The 22681-nt window shown below is 40.0% G+C and overlaps 1 protein-coding gene across 2 annotated transcripts; it reads right to left on the bottom strand.

Annotated features, from left to right (window-relative positions):
* Positions 1–1957: 1957 nt before the first annotated feature.
* LOC112816278 (interferon-gamma-inducible GTPase 10-like) lies at positions 1958–21239 on the bottom strand. Of its 2 annotated transcripts, none has more exons than XM_025862707.2 (2): positions 21004–21239; positions 1958–3740 (listed from the first exon to the last, which is right to left on the bottom strand). In XM_025862707.2, exon 2 carries the CDS (start codon positions 3718–3720, stop codon positions 2395–2397), a length of 1326 nt encoding a protein of 441 aa, XP_025718492.1. In that variant the 5' UTR covers positions 3721–3740; positions 21004–21239; the 3' UTR covers positions 1958–2394. The 2 variants fall into 2 exon arrangements, with proteins under 2 accessions (XP_025718492.1, XP_025718493.1); XM_025862708.2 differs by lacking the exon at positions 21004–21239 and adding an exon at positions 6578–8966.
* Positions 21240–22681: the final 1442 nt, after the last annotated feature.

The raw sequence follows: 22681 nt of genomic DNA, 5'->3' as shown, positions 1-22681 counted from the left end.
CTTCTTAGGCTTCCATCAGTCCCAGCATGACAGGTTCCTCACCCAGAAGACCAGTACAAATCCCTGCCCACACCACATCTCCCACCAACCAGAGAGTTCTGCAGGGCTTCAGTTCTCATAGAGGTGGTGTCAGGTCTCATTTCACAAGAAGACCAGAGCACACTTAGTTAAAACTCAGGACATTCAGGACAAGGACCAAACACTGCCTACTGTAGGCAAGGAGAGCCTCTACAGACAATTGGCCTGAAAGAGCAGCCAAAACACAACAGCAAAGTCCATGCAACACAAACCAGAGACACGCCCTAAAACTGCACCACTTCTCTTTTTTTTAAGATTTTATTTATTTATTTATTTGAGAGAGTGAGAATGAGAGAGAGAGAGAGAGAGCACATGAGAGGGAGGAGGGTCAGAGGGAGAAGCAGACTCCCCGCTGAGCAGGGAGCCCAGTGCGGGACTCGATCCCAGGACTCCAGGATCACGACCTGAGCCAAAGGCAGTCATTTAACCAACTGAGCCACCCAGGCACCCTGTACCACTTCTTTATACCATACACAAAAATAAATAGAAAAATGGATTAAAGAATTAAATGTGAGGCCTGAAACCATAAAAATCCTAGAAGAGAACACAGGCAGTAACTTCCCTGATATTGGCTTTATCAACTTCTTTCTAGAAGAGTCTCCTGAGACAAGGGAAACAAAAGCAAAAATAAACTATTTGGACTACATCAAAAGAAAAAGCTTCTGCACAGTGAAGGAAACAACAAAAAATTAAAAGACAACCTCTGGAATGGGGCAAGATATTTGCAAATGACATACCTGATAAAGGGTTAGTATCCAAAATATACAAAGAGCTTATACAATACAACATACAAATAATAAATAACATAAAAATGGACAGAAGACATGAATAGACATGAATTTTTCCAAAGAAGGCATCCAGCTGGCCAAAAGACCCATGAAAATATGCTCAACATCACTCATTATCAAGGAAATGCAAATCAGAACTACAATGATATATCACCTTGCACTCGTCAGAATGGCTAAAATCAACAATACAAGAAACAGGAGGTATTGGTGAGGATGTGGAGAAAGGGGAACCCTCTTGCACCATTGGTAGAAATGCAAACTGGTGCAGTCACTCTGGAAAACAGTGTGGAGGTTCCCCAAAAAGTTAAAAATGGAAGTACCCAATGACACAGCACTACTAGGTATGTGCCCAAAGATTAGAAAAATACTAATTAAAAAGGATACATGTACCCCAATGTTTATAGCAGCATTATTTACAATAGCCAAATAATACAAACAGCCCATGTGTCCATTGACTGATGAATGGATTAATAAGATATGATATATAGATATAGATACAATGAAATATTACTCAGCCATAAAACAGAATGAAATCTTGCCATTTGCAATGACATGGATGAGGATAGAGTTATGTTAAGTGAAATAAGTCGCTCAAAGAAGACAAATATCATATGAATTCATTCATATGTGGAACTTAAGAACTTAAAAAAACAAATAAGCAAAGGGAAAAAAAGAGAGAGAAAGGCAAACTAAGAAACAGACACTTAACTATAGAGAACAAACTAATGGTTACCAGAAGGGAGGTGACTGGGGGGATGGGTTAAATAGGAGATGGGAATTAAGGAGTGTACTTTTTGTGATGAGCACTGGGTGTTACATGGAGGTGTTGAATCACTATATTGCACACCTGAAACTAATATTACACTGTATGTTCCCTAATTGGAATTTAAATAAAAACTTTAGGGGCACCTGAGTGGCTCAGTCATTAAGCATCTGTCTTCAGCTCAGGTCATGATCCCAGGGCCTGGGATAGAGCCCCGCATCAGGCTCCCTGCTCTACAGGAAGCCTGCTTCTCCCTCTCCTATTCCCCTTGCTTGTGTTCCCTCTCTTGCTGTCTCTCTCTGTTAAATAAATAAATAAAATCTTTAAAAAAACTTTAAGGAAAAGAATTTATGGATTCATAACAGAATGTCAGGAACACCAAAGATACACTATGTACGCATTTATAAAAATTCATTTTTCAGAACCCACTATGAGCATAGCCATTTTTAACTAGTATGTCAGTAGAAAGACCAGTGCTGTGCATGAAGTAACCATCACACAGAGTTATTCTCTCCGCTAAGCAGAAAATTCCAGACTACTGTCCTTCATATTTTCCAAAAGAATCATATGAAGGATCATATGAAGGAAGGATTCTTTAGAGCTCATTGCTCTCACTGTCAAATAATAGTCACTAAGTTCATAGTTTTTTCAAGAGTGTATTATGGAAATATCTGTGATACCCTTGAGGGCAGTGGGTCAGAATGCTTAAAGGAAACTCTAAGTTATCTTTCCAGGCACCAGTGCCATGCCAACACTGAGAATAATTCAGGAGCTGGCTGCCTCACTTTTCCCATTTTTATTCCCAACATCCTGAGGTAGATAAGCTTGCCCAGGTTCTTCAGAGTCCTTAAAAATCTCTTCATTTTTAAGAAGAACTTTCGCATCACTTGCCACAGTCTCAAGGAAATAATTTTGCACATAGTAAATCTTCCTAAAATAAAGACCAGCAGCAATGGGTCCTCCAATAACAGAGCAGAATTTTTCCACATATCTTAACAGTTTTTCCCCTAAGGACCCATCATCCTTCTCAATTGATAGCAAATGGGGAGACATAAGGTTTGCCTTGAGTTTCTCCAATGACACGTGAAAGTCCTTGGCCATGGTTTTCAGGGATGCATCATCCAGCCCAAAGTAAACCCTGTAGAGTGTTAAAGTGTCCTTTAAAGTCTCTACATCTTTATCACTGATGTAACCCATCAAAGGGACAGTGGCCAATGCTCCAGCCTTCATGGCCTCCAGCCAGACCTTCTGTTTCAGGGAATCCCTCTTCCAGTCAATGATGGCCTCAGTAATATTCGGCAGGTGTTGCATGAAGATGTGGCGCTTGTGGGCTGGGAGGTCCCTCAGAAGGGTGGTCTCCAGGCTTTGGAAATCATAGCGAGACAACTCAAAGCTGGAAACTAAGAAGATCTGAGCATCACTCACATTGGCCTTCTGAAGTTGAGTCACACAGTCATTGCGGATCCTTTGCAGGATTTCATGTTCATTGAATTTGTTGGGTTGACTCCTTTTTAGATTATATAAATCACTGTCTATTTTAGTTCGAACAAAGTAGAAATTCTTCTTCATTTTTCCAATTGCTGTAGCCAGTTGTGCATCATTGAGTTTGAAGCGTGTAGCAGAGATGATAATAAAGAAGTCATACTCACCAAATTTCATTTTCTCCAGATACTCATGAGGCTGCAAGTTAGTGGTCCCTATGCCAGGCAGGTCCCATAATGTCACATTGGGAAACTTTGGGTGTTTATATTTGTTTCTCTCAAAGGTTGTCTCTACTGGCCCAGTAGGGGCAGCCCCTTCTTCCTCGTGTCCCATGCCCCGCAGGGCATTGATGAAGCTGGACTTCCCTGCCCCAGACTCCCCAGTCACAGCAATGCTCAGTGGGGCATTATTGATGTCTCTCAATATATCACTGATTGTAGAAACTGCACTCTGAATGTCTCCCTCCTTCAGTCTTGATTGAATTGACTTGATGGCTTCCTGAGAGATGATTTTGCATTCCTGGTTGTAGTTCTTAAAAAACTTATCAAAGCTGGAGGCCAAATCACCACCGTTTCCATGAGAGGGTATGGAATAGGAGGACTGACACATGGCTGTAGCAGTAGAAGGCACTATAGGGAAGAGAGAAGAGGGAAGGAAAAATAGTTAGTATAACAAGGGGTGGGTTGGGATGTGTTGTTAGAGACAGGTATAACATCAGTCCTGGCCACAAAATTGTATCCAGCAGCCCTTCTCTTTCTGTCCAGATGTGTGGACTTCTGACCTAGATGTAAATTTTGCCCTTGCTCAGTCTCTTCCCTTATCTTGGAAAGCCCTTCTTCTTTATGATACTTTTCATTCTTGCAGATTAATTTCAAAGCCTGATTCATCTATCCAAACTTTCCTGCCCACATTATTCTTTGTTTATCTTGCTTTAGTTTTCTTTATCTGTAATGTTATGAAAATAATACTTCTTCATGGTGGCAAATCTAAGAAGTCAGCACCAGCATTTATCCCCACACCCCTTCCCACTTGTGCTGTGGGGCCCTCCACAAAATCCACTTCTGATCACCTTCAACATCACCACGAGACCTTGGTTCTCATATGAGGTAGCTAAATAAGGATGAGTGGTTCTTTTCCTTCTCAGAAAAGATACTGTATATAATCATTAGGAGATAGAAACTTTTAATGATTAGAAAGTATCATATGACCTCACTGATATGAGGAATTCTTAATCTCAGGAAACAAACTGAGGGTTGCTGGAGTGGGAGTGGTGGGAGAGATGGGGTGGCTGGGTGATAGACATTGGGGAGGGTATGTGCTATGGTGGAGTGCTGTGAATTGTGCAAGACTATTGAATCACAAATCTGTACCTCTGAAACAAATAATGCAATATATGTTAAGAAAAAAAAAAGAAGATAGCAGGAGGGGAAGAATGAAGGGGGGTAAATCAGAGGGGGAGACGAACCATGAAAGATGATGGACGCTGAAAAACAAACTGAGGGTTCTAGAGGGGAGGGGGGTGGGGGGATGGGTTAGCCTGGTGATGGGTATTAAAGAGGGCATGTTCTGCATGGAGCACTGGGTGTTATGCACAAACAATGAATCATGGAACACTACATCAAAAACTAATGATGTAATGTATGGTGATTAACATAACAATAAAAATTAAAAAAAATAAAAATGCTGATTAAAAAAAAAGAAATGTGTTTTCTTTTATCAGAAAATATGTTGGCTCATGAAATAGGTGTTGAAAGGACTCTCTGTTTTTCTGGGAGTAGATACAGTAGGGGGCATGGATCCCCATGTTCTAAAAAGTCATGCTGGACCATCCACCTAGGACTTGCTATGAACCACCCCAACTGTCCTGAGACCCCACCCATCCCCTGCTTCATGCCTGTGTATAAAAGGAGACAGAAACCATATGCGAGAAATAAACCACATGGAGGACTGACTGGTACATAAAGTGTCGTTAATGGAAAAGTTGATGTGAGTGAAAACTGAAGCAGGAGTTGAGTGGAATGTTGTAAAAAGTCAGCCATGATAAGGAGGTCCCTCTGTCTCCCTGCCTGCTGACAATCAAACTGAGCTCGTTCTGGAGTCCTGGACCTATCTGATCATGAAGGATTATAATACCTTGAGATGTGGGCACAAAGGAAATCATATACTCAGGACTAAATGGAATGTGAAGTATTTGTATACTGTCTCCTATGGAGATTGACAACTGTGGGAATTCATATTGCCTGGTTAGAGAAGATTTAATAAATACATGCCTCCCTGGATGAGACTGGTCTGGAAAGAAGTGTCTGGAAAACTGGGACTTTTTGAAATTTCTGGGCTGAAAACAGCCAGATTCTCATTGTGGTTCAATGCACTCATCCAGGGAGTAAATCCTTGACTTAGTAGAAGCAATTATATTTGGAGGTCATGCATTCCACACACTCCCTGTCTGCATGCCCATCACAAGCACAGCTTGTTCTAGTCACATGGTACTCCTTATGCCACTGTCTTGATTATTACAGCTTCACATTCCTTCTTGTTTTTCTTATTCCCTTGTTGTATTGATAATATTCACAATGAAAGTGGAGGCAGAGTCTGGCTTGTGACCTTTCACCACTAGAGCATCTGGTCCCCAGGCCCTCTCCTTTCTCCTACTAAGGTGTCTGAAGTAATTGTTTCATTTGTTTTCTCAGGGTTTGCTGGTCAAACCTGACAGACAACCAAGTTTTTCGACCAGGAAGCAAGTCACTTCAAGTCACCACTGATGTCTGGGCAGCATGCAGGCTGGAGAGGTGTCTTTGGCTAAAAGTGAGGGATCAGACACATCTTCCAGGAGTTTCCTGGCAGCCACAGGCTGCAGCCCAGAACAGGATGGCAAAAACAAATTTGGGAAGAAATTATTCAGACCAAGTGTACATTGTCTGCACTGGCACACATATGAATGGGGCATGCAGACATTCTCCTTAGAAGACAGAACTGTGGGAATCTAGCTTGAAAGGGGCAGCTATTAAGCAACTAAAAAAGCACTTGTGACTGCTCAGCAGGAATATTCTTCACATGCAGAAGAGTGGAAATCTTGAGCATGTGGCATGTGCAGGGCCAACCCCTTGCTGTTTGGAGAGCAAACACTATCACCCCTTTGGACAGCAGGCAGTACACAAAGCAGAAGGAGCAAGCCTGACTGTGAAAGAGGCATATACAATCGGGGCCTCAAGGAGGAGCCAACAAGGTGAGACTTCAACCCTATCAGATGTGGCTTCATGCCTGTGCATTCTCAGGGAATGTGGGGGAAAATACACAGAGAACAAGGAATCTCTGACTGAGACAAGTCCTGAGAAATAGAAAAAATACAGCAAAAGGAAACCAAATGATAGGGTGGGGAGGGCAAACAGATGCGGACAGCAAAATTCTGGGTACTGAGCAAATTTCAACCTCACAAAAGCCATGCCCTATTGTTAAGTTTCCATACCTCACTTGATGTTGTATATGACGTTCTGTTATTTATTATTTTCTGCTGCAACAACAATGTGGGAGGAGCAGGGGCAGAGCACTTTATGGTATCCTTGGGAGCTGTATTCCAGCCTCCGGCAGTGTGTCCTCTGCAGCCGGGGTAGAAATGGGAGAGAATGTGAGAAATCCACGCCAATAAATCTTAGATGTGCATCTCTACGTACATTTCTTATCCTCTCAACAACATGACTCATAGTTCTATGGAGCAATGTGTTCAAAAGAAAGCCACAAGGTCATAATGTAGCCACTTAAGTTTATGCCCCAAGTCAGTAAACCGAGGCTAATACCTAACAGCAGTTTCAACCCCCAGGGATGTAATCTTTCAGTAGTCAACTTGGCTATTTCCTGGTGACCACTAAAAACTATACTGACAGATCCCATTCTCTCCCCTTAGGAGGGCAAACTTGGTTAAAACAATGGATTCTTATCTGCTTTCTCTCTGCACTTAAAAACATTTCCTTTCAGTACCTCGATGGAACTTCTTTCTATTTGCTAGGTGGGATACTCTCTGATTCATAAACCATTTAATAAATCCAATTAGGTCTTTAGAATACACTTGGTTGAATTTTGTTTTTTAACAGATTTGGTGGCAGTGTCTAGATCTGAAGCAAACTTCTGACTGTATTTGGGGACAAAAAGAAACACAGGTGTGGCACCCCATGAATCCTTTTGAGTTCATGGTCTTTCTCAACATTTCCAAGGGCCATTGGTAAGTCCATCTTGCTTTGAGCTCTATTCTTTTTTGCATTAGAATTCCTGATTGAATTGCCTTTCAAGTCCAGGTTAATGGATCACTCTGTCACTGACACTGAAGACTGAAAGAGCACCAGTCCTTAGCCCTTGGTTCAATCCACAAGTCCACATTGGAATCCCTTCCCCAATTCCAGTCTACAGTCCGTATTTACTGCTCTTTGGTGGCTTAGTCTGTTCCCCACTTTCTGTCTGCAGTCTTCATTAATGGAACCTGCTGGTTTAGTCCATGATGGACATCGGTGGTGAAGTGTAGAAGACACTTTATCGAACAGCTCACAGTAACTTCTAAACTTAGCCCTTGGTTCTGAACTCAGATTCCAAGTAGGGAACTGTTGGTGGCAGCTATAGTTCTCCATGTGTGCTGAATCAGGCTGCAGTCCCCATTCTTAGAGGTCTGCTGCTTCAATCCTTGTCCCAGTCCCAAATTATTAGGATACTGCTGTTGTTTATAGTTCCACTACTTCAGTATTGTTGGTTTCTGTTAATATGTACATGAGATAAAGCCTCAGTTTAAAGAAAAAATAGTAAATAAATGACTACATAAATAAACAAAAAACTAAATAAATGGGATTTTTAAAAATCCAGTTAAGTGCTCTAACCTCCCGCACATTGTTTATTTCATATCTAAGAACTATGATTCTGCAAGCTGTAAGCATTTACAAGCCTGTTTTGTGTCCCTAACAACTTGGCTTGGTAACTTTCAGGTTGGTAGCCACAAAGTAAGGCCAGACAACAATGTGAGCCACTCCCTATTTGTGACTAGATATGGTTGGACAGAAATGTGAGTTAAAATCCATTTATGGCTAGGATTGTACCAAACTGCTGCCAGTCCTCAAGGGAATTACAACATAGAATTACAGTGGCCTTTATGAGGAACATTCTAATCAGATAAGATCACATAAGAAGTGCACTTAAAAGCAAAACCTTCAAAATTCCAAAAATAGTTTCTTTGAAAGTGTCACTACAAAAAGCTGGTGAAAAAAGAAATGACATATCCAATACAAAAGACTATAAGACTGATATAATTCTTATTGCTTTCCACTATCCTCCTTTATTTGAATACTCAGTCTAAGTTATCCTCTGTCTGAATTGCCTTGACAGAAACCATAAAAAAGTCAGTTCAAGAGGCAATTCAAAGTTCACCTATTCTTTTGCCAACCCCAAAACTTTCCCTGTGTATCTCAAAGGGCTTGTGAGATACCGGTCTTAGGAAACCCAAATCCTTCCTGGAGGAACTTGCATTCTTTGTCTGCCCCCTGAAGTTATACATATTATCATGTCTTCGAAATATAAACACACCCACAATTGCCTGAGACTAAGGGGGGAAAAAAGAGAAAGAGGCCTTTCTATAATACAGATTGTACCCAAAATCTGGCAGAGCCTCCTAAAGATTCATTCCAGGGATAAACACAAATCTTAAAAATCTTTTCCACAAAAATTAGTAACTGTAAGGACTTTGTGTGTTTGTGTGTCTATATATATCTGAGGGTTTTATTGTTAAAGAGTTCTATTTAGTTGGTTTGAGGCAAGCACTTGTAAAGATTAAGCATTCTAAAACTCTCAGAAAGATAGACACTAACCTAAATACTGTTCAAGTTCATGTGGTCTGGGAAAATATTCAGTATTAAAGTTAATATAAGGCTATTGGTTTAAGAAAAGTAAACATTATGAGCATTAAAATTATGAACATTAAAATTAACATTTTTATTCTACCTTTGTCTACTTAAAGTCAAATAAATAAGTTGATATTTTCTCTGTTATAAAAAAATTTTAATGTGATGGGAGAACAATAAAGTGGGATTTATTTGTGGGGTATAAAGGTGGTTCAATATTCACAGAACTGTCAATGTGATGTATTACATCAATAAGAGAAAAGATAAAAACGATGTTTCATTTCAATTGCAAAAAGCATTTGACAAAGTAGAACATCCATTTATGATAAAAACCTTAATAAAGTAGGTCTAATGGGAACATACTTCAACAAAATAAAGGTCTGATATGAAAAACCCACAGTGAACATCATACTCAACAGGGAAAAACTGAGAGCATTTCCTGTAAGGTCAGGAACAAGACAAGAATGTCCCTTCTCCACACTTGTATTCAACACAGTACTAGAAGTCCTAGCAATAGCAATCAGACAACATAAACATATGAAAGCCATCCAAATTGGTAAGGAAGAAATAAAACTTTCACTATTTGCAGACAACATGATAGTACATATAGAAAACCCTAAAAAGTCCACAAAAAATCTAGAACAGATAAATGAATTCAGTAAATTTTCAGGATACAAAATTAATATACAGAAATCTGTTGCATTCCTATACACTAATAATGAAACAGCAGAAAGAGAAATTAAGAAAACAATTCCATTTATAACTGCAACAAAAACAATAAAATATCCAGGCATAAACTTAACCAAAGTGGTGAAAGACCTGTACCCTGAAAACTATAAAACTTTGACAAAAGAAATTCAAGGCAATGAGAAGAAATGGAAAGACATTCCATGTTCATGGGTGGGAAGAATAAATATTGTTAAAATGTCTATACTACCCAAGAAATCTTCAGATAGTACAAATGCTATCATCAAAATACCAACAGCAATTTTCACAGAACAGAAACAAACAATTTTAAAATTTGTATGGAACCAAAAAGGACACTGCATAGCCAAAGAAATCTAAAAAAATAAAAACAAAACTGGAGGTATCACAATTCCTGACATCAAGTTATATTACAAAGCTGTAGTAATCCAAACAGTATGCTTGTTGTGATGAGCACTGGGTGTTGGATGTAAGTGTGTAAGTGTTGAATCACTAAATTGTATACCTGAAATATTACACTATATATTAACTAACTGGAATTTAAATAAAAAAGAAAAAATAGGATGATATTGGCATAAAAATAGATAATATGGTTCAGTGGAACAGAATAGAACCTAGGAATAAACCCACAATTATATGGTCAATTAATCTTTGACAAAGCAGGAAAGGATATCTATTAGAAAAAGTCTCTTCAACAAATGGTGCTGGGAAAACTGGACAACTACATACAAAAGAATGAAACTGGACCACTTTCTTACACTATACACAAAAATAAATTCAAAATGGATTAAAGACCAAAATGTGAAACCTGAAACCATAAAAATTCTAGAAGAGAGCACAGCCCATAAAGTCTCTGACATTGGCCATAGCAACTTTTCTAGATAGCTCTCCTGAGGCAAAGAAAATCAAAGCAAAAATAAACTATTGGGACTACATGAAAGTAAAAAGCCTCTGCACAGCAAAGGAAACTATCAACAAAACTAAAAAGCAACCTAAGGAATGGGAGAAGATATTTGCAAATGATATATTGGAAAAAGAATTAGCATACAAGAGGCGTCTGGGTGGCTCAGTCAGTCAAACATCAGAATTTTGATTTTGCCTCAGTACATGATCTCAAGGTCATGAGATCAAGGTCATGATCTCAAGTACATGATCTCAAGGTCATGCATTGGGCTTCCTTACAGCACAGAGTCAGCTTGAGATTCTCTCCTCCCTCTGCCCCTTCCCCTGCTTCCACACATGCTCTCTCTCTCAAAATAAATAAAATCTTTTTATAAAAAAAACTTTTAAAAAAAGAATTAGTATACAAAATGTATGAGGAAATGATTACAATTCAACACCCAAAAACCAAATAACCCAACTTAAAAATGGGCAGAAGACATGAGCAGACATTTTGCCAAAAAAGACATCCAGATGGCCAATACACACGAAAAGATAAACATTATCACTCACCGTCAGGGAAATGCAAATCAAATTTAAAATGAGATACCACACACAAGTCAGAATGGCTAAAATGAACAACCAGGAAACAAGAAGTATTGGCAAGGGTGTGGAGTATAGGGAACCCTCTTACACTGTTGGTGGGAATGCAAACTGGTGTAGCCACTGTGGAAAACAGTATGGAGGGTCCTCAAAAAGTTAAAAATAGAACTACCCTACCATCCATTGATTGGACTACTGGGTATTTACTCCCCAAATAGAAAAAAACTAATTCAAAGGGATACAAGCACCCCTCTGTTTACTGCGGCATTATTTACAATAGCCAAATTAAGGAAGCTGCCCAAGTCTCCATGGATAGCTGAGTGGATAAAGAAGATGTGATATATAGGGGCGGAGAAAGATGGCAGAGGAGTAGGAGACCTGGATTTTGTCTGGTCTCAGGAATTCAGCTGAATAGGGATTAAACCATTCTGAACACCTATGAACTCAACAGGAGATCAAAGAAAAGAATAGCAACAACTCTCTGAACAGAAAAGCGACCACTTTCTGGAAGGCAGGATGTGCAGAGAAGTGAATCCGAGGTGATATTCGGGAGGATAGACGGCAGGGGAGGGGGCCTCCGTTGGCTGCTTCTGACAAGTGATAGAGCAGCTGAGCTCAAAATGAGAACTTTTAGAAGTTGGCTCCGCTGAGGGACGTCGCTCCAGTGGCCAAGTTGGGGGTGGAACCCTCATGGGACAGTGTGGGCTCAGGACCCTAAGGGTCACATAAAGACCAGGGGTGCCTGAGTGTGGCAGAGCTCCCAGGTATCGGAGCGAGGAAGCCAGCTGCAGAGACAGAGCTCAGGTGCTCCGAGGTGGCCATAAACTGTGATCCGTGGCACAGTAGGGCCACTACTCCTCCAGCAGGGACCCAACAAGCAGCAGAGCTGGGGATACTCCCCTTCCTCCCTGGGGAGGAGCGGTAAGGGAGCACACCGCAGGGATCTGCTGGGTTTGGAGACTCCACACTGGGTCAGATGCCAGAGATAGAAACACTCGGTCACACACCCCGTGAGCACAGAGTGCCGCTGGAGACTGGGGAGACGGGAGTGACTGACTGCTTTTCTCTGGGGGCGCGCTGAGGGGTGGGGCCACGAGTTCTTGGCTCCTCTGGGTGGAGATTGGGAGGCCACCATTTTCACTCCTCCAACAAAGCTGTACCGAGAGCTTGCAGGGAACAAAAGCTCCGGAGAGCAAACCTGAGCAGATTGCTTAGCCCCCACCAACAAGGGCCGAGCAATTCTGCCTCCGGCAAAGACATTTGGGAACCACGGCAACAGGCCCCTCCCCCAGAAGATCAGCACGAACAGCCAGCCAAGACCAAGTTTACCGATCAAGGAGAATGGGAGAACTCCAGCGCTAGGGGAATACTGCACATAGAATTCATGGCTTTTTTACCATGATTCATTAGTTTTTCAAAGTTAATTTTTTTTTTTTTAAGATTTTATTTATTTGACAGAGAGAGACACAGCGAGAGAGGGAACACAAGCAGGGGGAGTGGGAGAGGGAGAAGCAGGCTTCCCCGCGGAGCGGAGAGCCCGATGCGGGGCTCGATCCCAGGACCCTGGGAACATGACCTGAGCTGAAGGCAGACGCTTAACGACTGAGCCACCCAGGCGCCCCAAAGTTAATTTTTTAACTGTTTTTTTTTTGAATTTTTCTTTTTCCCTTATTCAACCAATATCTTATCAATCCTTTTTTAAAAAAATTTTTTATTTTTCATTTTTAGAGTCATATTCTATCCCTTCATAGTATTTACCTTTATTTTTGGCGTATATATATGAGTTGTTCTCTCTTTAAAATTTTGAGATACAATTTCTTCTAACAGATCAAAATATACCCTAAAACACTAGTGTATGGCTTTGTTCTAGTCTCCTAATTGATCACATTCTCTCCCTTTTTTTAAAAAATCTTTTCTTTTTTCAAACTTCTTATCAATTCCTTTAATAAAATCTTTTATAATTTTCATCTTTATAGTCATCTTCCATCCCTTCATTGAATCAACCCTTATTTTCTTCATATATGTCTTTCTTTCTTTAAAATTTTAGGAGGCACTTTCTTCTAACAGAACAAAATACACCCAAAATCTAGTGTGTGGCACTGATCTATGCACTAGCCTGATCATATTTGATCATATTCTGGTTTTTTTGTTTTGTTCTGTTTTTGTTTGTTTTTATCTTTAACTTTTTCTCTTTTTTTTTCTCTCTTTTTCTTTCTTTCCCTTCCTTTTCCCCTGGTCTCAGATCTTTTCTGATTTGTTTAGACTATATTTTCTGGGGACATTGTTAACCTGTAAGCATTTTGTTCTCTCATTCATCTATTCTCCTCTGGACAAAATGACAAGATGAAAAAAATCACCTCAGCAAAAAGAACAAGAAGTAGTACCATCTGCCAGGGACCTACTCAATACGGACATTAGTATGATGTCGGACCTAGAGTTCAGAATCATGATCTTAAAGATACTAGATGAGCTTGAAAAAAGCATGGAAGTTATTAGAGACACCCTTCCTAGAGAAATAAAAGACCTAAAATCTAACCAAGTCAAAATCAAAAAGGCTATTAATGAGGTGCAATCAAAAATGGGGACACTAACTGCTAGGATAAATGAGGCAGAAGAGAGAATCAGCGATATACAAGACCAAATGATGGAAAATAAAGAGGCTGAGAAAAAGAGAGAGAAACAACTACTGGATAACGAGGGCAGAATTCGAGAGATAAGCGATATGATAAGACGAAACAACATTAGAATAATTGGGATCCCAGAAGAAGAAGAAAGAGAGAGAGGGGCAGAAGGTAAGTTGGAGCAAATAATAGCAAAGAACTTCCCTAATGTGGGGAAGGAAACAGGCATCAAAATCCAAGAGGCACAGAGAATCCCTCTCAAAATCAGTAAAAATAGGTCAACAGCCCAACATCTAATAGTAAAACTTACAAGTCTCAGAGACAAAGAGAAAATCTTGAAAGCAGCTCGGGAGAAGAGATATGTAACTTATAATGGTAGAAACATTAGATTGGCAACAGACCTATCCACAGACACCTGGCAGGCCAGAAAGGACTGGCATGATATCTTCAGAGCACTAAACGAGAAGTATATGCAGCCAAGAACACTATATCCAGCTAGGCTGTCATTGAAAATAGAAGGAGAGATAAAAAGCTTCCAGGACAAACAAAAACTAAAGGAATTTGCAAATACAAAGCCAGCCCTACAAGAAATACAGAAAGGGGTCCTCTAAGCAAAGAGAGAGCCTAAAAGCAACATAGACCAGAAAGGAACACAGACAAAATACAGTAACAGTCACCTTACAGGCAATACAATGGCACTAAATTCATATCTTTCAATAGTTACCCTGAATGTAAATGGGCTAAATACCCCAATCAAAAGACACAGGCTACCAGATTGGATTAAAAAACAAGACCCATCAATATGCTGTCTGCAAGAGACTCATTTTAGAGCCAAAGACATCCCCACATTGAAAGTGAGGGGGTGGAAAAGCATTTACCATGCTAATGGACACCAAAAGAAAGCTGGGGTGGCAATCTTTATATCAGACAAATTAGATTTTAAAACAAAGACTGTAATAAGAGATGAGGAAGGACACTATATCCTACGTAAAGGATCTATCCAACAAGAAGATCTAACAATTGTAAATATCTATGCCCCGAACATGGGAGCAGCCAGTTATATAAGCCAATTAATAACAAAAGCAAAGAAACACACTGACAACAATACAATAATAGTGGGGGACTTTAACACCCCCTGACTGAAATGGACAGATCATCTAAGCAAAAGATCAACAAGGAAATAGGACTTTAAATGACACACTGAACCAAATGGACTTCACAGACATATTCAGAGCATTCCATCCCAAAGCAATGGAATAGACATTCTTCTCTAGTACCCATGGAACATTCTCCAGAATAGATCACATCCTGGGTCACAAATCAGGTCTCAACTGGTACCAAAAGATTGGGATCATTCCCTGCATATTTTCAGACCACAATGCTTTGAAACTAGAACTCAATCACAAGAGGGAAGTCGGAAAGAACTCAAATACAGGGAGGCTAAAGAGCATCCTACTAAAGAATGAATCGGTCAACCAGGAAATAAAGAATTAAAAAAATTCATGGAAACAAATGAAAATGAAAACACAACTGTTCAAAATCTTTGGGATGCAGCAAAGTCAGTCCTATGAGAAAAGTATATAGCAATACAAGCCTTTCTCGGGAAAGAAGAAAGGTCTCAAATACACAACCTAACCCTACACCTAAAGGAGCTGGAGAAAAAACAGCAAATAAAGCCTAAACCCAGCAGGAGAAGAGAAATAATAAAGATCAGAGCAGAAATCAATGAACTAGAACCCAAAAGAACAGTAGAACAGATCAATGAAACTAGGAGCTGGTTCTTTGAAAGAATTCACAAGGTTGATAAACCGCTGGCCAGACTTACCAAAAAAAAAGAGAAATGACCCAAATCAACAAAATCATGAATGAAAGAGGAGAGATCCCAAGCAACACCAAAGAAATACAAACAATTAAGAACATATTATTAGCAACTATATGCCAGCAAATTAGATAACCTGGAAGAAATGGATGCATTCCTAGAGATGTATCCACTACCAAAATTGAACCAGGAAGAAAGAGAAAACCTGAACAGACCTATAACCACTGAGGAAATTGAAGTAGGCATCAAAAATCTCCCAACAAACAAAAGCATTTGACAAAGTACAGTATCCTTTTGATCAAAACTCTTCAGAGTATAGGGATAGAGGGGACCTACCTCAATATCATAAAAGCCATCTATGAAAAACCCACAGCAAATATCATTCTCAATGGGGAAAAGCTGAGAGCTTTCCCCCTAAGGTCAGGAATCGGCAGGGAAGTCCACTCTCACCACTGCTATTCAACATAGTGTTAGAAGTCCTAGCCACAGCAATCAGACAACAAAAAGAAATCAAAGGCATCCAAATTGGCAAAGAGGAAGCCAAACTCTCACTCTTTGCAGATGATAGGATACTTTATGTGGAGAACCCAAGAGACTCCACCCCAAAACTGCTAGAACTCTTACAGGAATTCAGTCAAGTAGCAGGATATAAAATCAATGCCCAGAAATCAGTGGCATTCCTATACACCAATGACAAGCCAGAAGAGAGACAAATTAAGGAGTCAAAACCATTTACAATTGCACCCAAAACGGTAAGATACCTAGGAATAAATCTAACCAAAGAGGCAAAGGATCTGTACTCAGAAAAGTATAAAATACTCATGAAGGAATTCGAGGAAGACACAAAGAAATGGAAAAACGTTCCATGCTCAGGGATTGGAAGAACAAATATTGTGAAGATGTCAATGCTACCTAGAGCAATCTACACATTCAATGCAATCCCCATCAAAATACCATCCACTTTTTTCAAAGAAATGGAACAAATAATCCTAAAATTTGTATGGAACCTGGAGACCCCAAATAGCCAGAGGAATGTTGAAAAAGAAAAGGAAAGCTGGCGGCATCACAATTCTGGACTTCCAGCTCTATTACAAAGCTGTCATCATCAAGACAGTATGGTACTGGCACAAAAACAGACACATAGATCAATGGAACAGAACCGAGAGCCTAGAAATGGACCCTCAACTCTATGGTCAACTACTCTTTGACAAAGCAGGAAAGAATGTCCAATGGAAAAAAGACAGTCTCTTCAACAAATGGTGTTGGGAAAATTGGACAGCCACATGCAGAAGAATGAAAGTGGACCATTTCCTTACACCACACACAAAAATAGACTCCAAATGGTTGAAAGACCTAAACATGAGATAGGAGTCCATCAACATCCTAAAGGAGAACACAGGCAGCAACCTCTTCGACCTCAGTCGCAGCAACTTCTTCCTAGAAACATCGCCAAAGGCAAGGGAAGCCAGGGCAAAAATTAACTATTGGGATTTCATCAAGATAAAAAGCTTTTACACAGCAAAAGAAACAGTCCACAAAACCAAAAGACAACCGACAGAATGGGAGAAAATATTTGCAAATGACATATCAGATAAAGGGCTAGTATCCGAAATCTATAAAGAACTTATCATACTCAACACCCAAAGAACAAATAATCCATCAAGAAATGGGCAGAAGACTTGAACAGACATTTTTCCAAAGAAGACATCCAAAGGGCCAACAGACACATGAAAAAGTGTTCAACATCTCTCGGCATCAGGGAAATCCAAATCAAAACCTCCATGAGATTCCACCTCACACCTGTCAGAATTGCTAAAATGAACAAGTCAGGAAACGACAGATGCTGGCAGGGATGCGGAGAAAGGGGACCCTCCCACACTGTTGGTGGGAATGCAAGCTGGTGCAATCACTCTGGAAAACAGTATGGAGATTCCTCAAAAAGTTGAAAATAGAGCTACCCTATGACCCAGCAATTGCAGTACTGGGTATTTACCCCAAAGATACAAATGTAGGGATCCGAACGGGTACATGCACCCCAATGTTTATAGCAGCAATGTCCACAATAGCCAAACTGTGGAAAGAGCCAAGACGGCCATCGACAGATGAATGGATAAAGAAGAAGTGGTATATATACACAATGGAATATTATGCAGCCATCAAAAGGAATGAGATCTTACCATTTGCAATGACATGGATGGAAGTGGAGGGTGTTATGCTGAGTGAAATAAGTCAATCAGAGATAGACATATATCATATGACCTTACTGATATGAGGAATTCTTAATCTCAGGAAACAAACTGAGTGTTGCTGGAGTGGTGGGGGTTGGGAGGGATGGGGTGGCTGGGTGATAGACACTGGGGAGGGTATGTGCTATGGTGAGCACTGTGATTTGTGCAAGACTGTTGAATCACAGATCTGTACCTCTGAAACAAATAATGCAATATGTTACGGAAAAAAAAAGAAGATAGCAGGAGGGGAAGAATGAAGGGGAGTAAATCGGAGAGACAATGGACTCTGAGAAACAAACTGAGGGTTTTACATGGGAGGGGGTGGGGGATGGGTTAGCCTGGTGATGGGTATTAAAGAGGGCACGTTCTGCATGGACCACTGGGTGTTATGCACAAACAATGAATCATGGAGCACTACATCAAAAGCTAATGATGTAATGTATGGTGATTAACATAACAATAAAAAATAAAAAAAGAAGATGTGATATATATTAGTTAGCCATAAAAAGAATGAAATCTTGCCATTCGTAATGACATGGATGGAGTTTGGGAGTATCATGCTAAGTGAAATAAGTCAGTCAGACATAGACAAATACCATATGATTTCACTCATATGTGGAATTTAAGAAACAAAACTAATGGGCAAAGGGAAAAAAAGAGAGTGAGAGAGACAAACCAAGAAATATACTGTTAGCTATAGAGAACAAACTGATGGTTACAAGAGGGGAGGTGAGTGAGGATGGATGAAACAGGTGATGGGGATTAAAGAGTACACTTAACTATGATGATTACTGAGAAATATATAGAACTGTTGAATCACTACATTGTACACTTGAACCTAATATAACACTCTATGTTAGCTATACTAGCATTAAAATTAAAAACTTATTAAAAATATCTTGGGAGAATAATTGACTTTGATGTCTTATGATGTGTGATTACTCCTTTTATGGGTAATCTAAGCATAATTGTTAAGAACAAGAATATTGAATAAACGTATAAATAAAATTTTCAAAAATTGTAAGTGAACTTGTAGGGGCCTCTCTATGGTTCACTTCTTATGCCATGTAACTCTTGATCTTGGGGTTGTAAGTTCAAGCTCCATGTTAGGTGTAGAGCTTACTTAAGAAAAATAAATTATTAGGTAAACTTTTAAGTAGTTTCCAAAATCTTTCCACTAAACTGAAAACTTAAAGTTTTGCTGAGCCAGATTAAGTAATGATTTAAGGTAAATTCATTAAATATTTAGATCATTTCCAAATAACATAAAATAATGAAACATTATTAAAATTAGGTTTCTCTAATTTTGGCTTTTTTGTTAAACATAAATACAGGTCTGTTGGTAAACTTTTTGGAGTCCTTTATTGAAAGGTGTACTATAGAAAAAGCACATTTGTAGAAATTATAAAATGTATTTTAAATTTGCCAATCTAAAGAATGCTTGTATGACACACAGTTAACTTATACTTACTAGTTTTCACTAGAAATTAAAGTTTCTAAGAGTTAAGAACTCTAATTAATGTATGTGGTTAGAGCTAGTAAAAATAAAAAAAGAAATATCTCTGAATGAAAGAAAAGTAAAAAAAATGTATGTGGATTGGAGAGGCACTGGTTTTGAGGCAAAAGAAAGTTGTAAAAAGATTGTGAAAAAGGAATCTTTGGAAAGGAATTTTATGCATGTCAGGACTGACTCACATTGGAATGAATAAATTTTAATACAAAAATAAGCTGGTGCAAAATTAGAATTTGGTTTCTTGCCTGTCAAAAGGACAAAGTTTTCTTTGTTTTTGCAGGATTTGTTCTACTTTTGGTAGTAGGTTGCGAATGTTCCCTTACCATTTAAGTGATCTTCCTAGAAAACAAAGATTCTGTGTTTTATGTTCTATTTGCATAGGTATATAAATGTTCTAGAAATTATGTGAAATTCCTGGAAATTTCATACATCTTAGTATAATGTTATCGCTTATAACCACTCTCTTACCTTCTGAAATTGCTGTCATCAAAACTGAGGCTCACGCTAAAAGTACTGAACCAAAGTATCAGGAAAATGACCCAGCTGACTCACATAAAAAGACAGCCAGCAAAAGAATCTATAAAGATTGTGGCACATGTGGATAATATCCATTCTGCTGCTGCAAAAATGTCCCCTTATTTTGAGATTTCTGCCATTCTGTTGTCAGGGTAAAATGACAACACTATGCTTCTGAATCAGAGAAAATAAGATAGATAAAAAATGGCTGTAAGTTAAGGCTTTGGGAAACCCAAGACAGCTGCTTGGTTTTTCTTGGCTCACTGGCAAACTCCATTGTGTTTTTTTTGTTTGTTTGTTTGCTTTTTTCATTCCTTCACCCATCATAGTGCATTTAAGGTGACTCAAACTATGGCTACATATCGGAGGGGAGATGTCTATAAAATTGTGGGAACAGTCTACCAGCAATGTCTGACTTGTCTGGCCCATTATCCTGGAAAAATTATTTTTGCCCCCAGAGGCCTCCTCCTTTGAGAGACATTTGAACACCCACAGCTGGTCTTTATTCAGTAGTCACCTAGCCTGGGTTATCAATATGTTCTTACTGTGTGTTTTCCAGTTAGAATGAAGATTTGTCCTGCAGCAAAACTGATGCCCTCACAGTGGTAAAGGAGCTGTTAATGACTTCTTTCTTGTACTCTTCCTCTCTTCCTTTAAAAACATTTCCTTTCCTACAGCTCAATGGAGCTCTTTCTTATTTGCTAGATAAGATGCTGCCTAACTCATGAATCATTTAATAAAGCTAATCACTCTTTAAAATTTATTTATTTGAATTTTGTCATTAGTAGATAATACATGCATTGTCTCTCCACAGAAAGGTAGTTAGGCATGAGATGGGGGGTGAATGTCTGATCAGGAAGCTCTTGGGGAAAAGCCCCTATCCACTGACACCCTTGACATTCACATTATCCTTCTGAAGTTCACAGGAATAAAGTCTATTCTCCAACAGCCCTCTGAAAATGTCCCAAATAGTTAAATGCTCTAACTGGCTTACAGCCACTAGCACACATCCTGCCCCTCAAACTTCCACATCCACAGCACCCAAAATCAAGCATGCAGACTCTCCCAACACAAAAATAGAACCTGTAATTCTATTTTTAGACCCATTCTCAGTCCAAAGTGATTCCTTGCTTACCAACTCCTGAAGGAAAAGAGACTTCTGGTGTCAGAGCTGAGCTCTGAACATGTCCCCAGGGCAGCACAGGAAATGCTGAGCCTGGATGAAGTGCTCCCTGCAGCCCACAGTAGGAGCACTCCTCTGCACAGACTGGCCTTGCACTGGAACACGTCCTGTGTGCTGGTGTGCTCACTGCAGAGATAAAGAGCTGACTGTCACCCCAAATATCTACACTGCCTGTGAGGAACGGGCAGGACTTAAATCATCTCTGGCCTCTGTTCCACCCTCACAGGACCTGGCCAATAGTAAAGCAGCTATCACGTTGCAGAGCCCTGCATTTGCAAGAACAGAAAGTGAAAACAAAGTTCTGAGGGCTCCTTTTCCGAGAAACACAGGCATTGCCAGGAAGTCAAACTGAAAGGCACCACAGCCATTGATTTTGTGTGTTTTTGGCATCATGAGTGAGAGCAGGGCACAGGATCCCAGGCAGCAGACTTCTCAGGGACCCCAAAGGACACCCTAATCAGGCCCCAGGCTCCAGGCCAGGCAGAATCAGAATCCAGAATCACAGAACACAGGCCCGAGTCCTGGGAAAATGACACTCATGGCCCCCCCACCCCGTTAGGCATGGATAGCCCAAACGCTATGGGGAGTGAAGTCTAATAAAGAGGGTATCTAGTCCTTGTCCCTGGTTCCTGGCACAGAGTCAAAAAGTCTGGAAATTTCCTGACTTGTGGGAGCTGACTTTGTTATGCTTATGAAGTGATTCCAGACAGGATCCTAGATAGCTTCAGGTCAGTGGCTGGTCACCAGGAAGACCAACCATGTGACTAGAGGGTGGGGACTTTGGGCCTGCTGGACCTCTGGGGAGGAGAAGAGAGGTGAAGATTGAGCTCAGTCTCTTGGCCAATGATTTGATAAATCATCTCTGTAATGAAACACCTATCAAAACCCTAGACACCAAGGCTCAGTGGGCTTCTTGGTTGATGTTTGCATTGATGTTCTGGGAGGCTGCATACTCTGACTTCATGGGGAGAGGCAGGGAAGCTGTGTAATCCCTCCCAGACCTCACCCTATGTGAATCCTTTTAAATAACACTGTACTTGTAAGTATAACACTTTCCTGACTCATGTGAGTCATTCTAATCAATTAACAAGCCTGAGGGGGTTATAAGACACCTCTAATTTGCAGACAGTTGAAGGTTCAGGTGACCTAGGGAATCCCCCCAAGTGCAGCTGGTGTCTGAAGTGAGAGTTGTCTTCTCAAGGACTGAGTTCTGAAACCTGGGGGTGTCTCTGCTAACTCTGCATGGTTAGTGCAGGAACTAAAAGGCAGTATATCCAGTTGGGGTGGAAGCTGAGTAGAGAGTAACCCTGTATCGTTGACAGCCATATTCTGGCTTTAATTTTTTTTCATATTTTTGAATATAAATCATCTAGTTTACAGTACAAGAGGTATAAAATGTATACAATAATATGTCCCATACACAATGGGCCTTCATCAAGTGTCTGTGCAAGAGAGACCGTGTCATCCTTATAAGTCCATTTTATGAATGTAAGAGCAAATATGCACAATCCATTTTCTCCTGCTTATAGAAATAGCAGCATTCCTTACACAATGTCCTGCACCTCGAATTTTTCATTTGATATTTGGTAATATTTGTAGATATGCACACTCAACCCTCCTCCTGTTAAAA

Source organism: Callorhinus ursinus, unplaced genomic scaffold (assembly GCF_003265705.2).
Source record: "Callorhinus ursinus isolate GAN/ISIS: 27379988/994484 unplaced genomic scaffold, GSC_fseal_2.0 scaffold81, whole genome shotgun sequence".
Lineage (NCBI taxonomy): Eukaryota > Metazoa > Chordata > Mammalia > Carnivora > Otariidae > Callorhinus > Callorhinus ursinus.
The sequence above is the reverse complement of the archived record's forward strand: the minus strand, read 5'-3'. Positions and strand labels throughout refer to the sequence as shown.

Excerpts from the sequence above, each read along its gene's own strand:
- LOC112816278 (XM_025862707.2), bottom strand. The coding sequence starts at position 3,720 with ATGTGTCAGTCCTCCTATTCCATACCCTCTCATGGAAACGGTGGTGAT.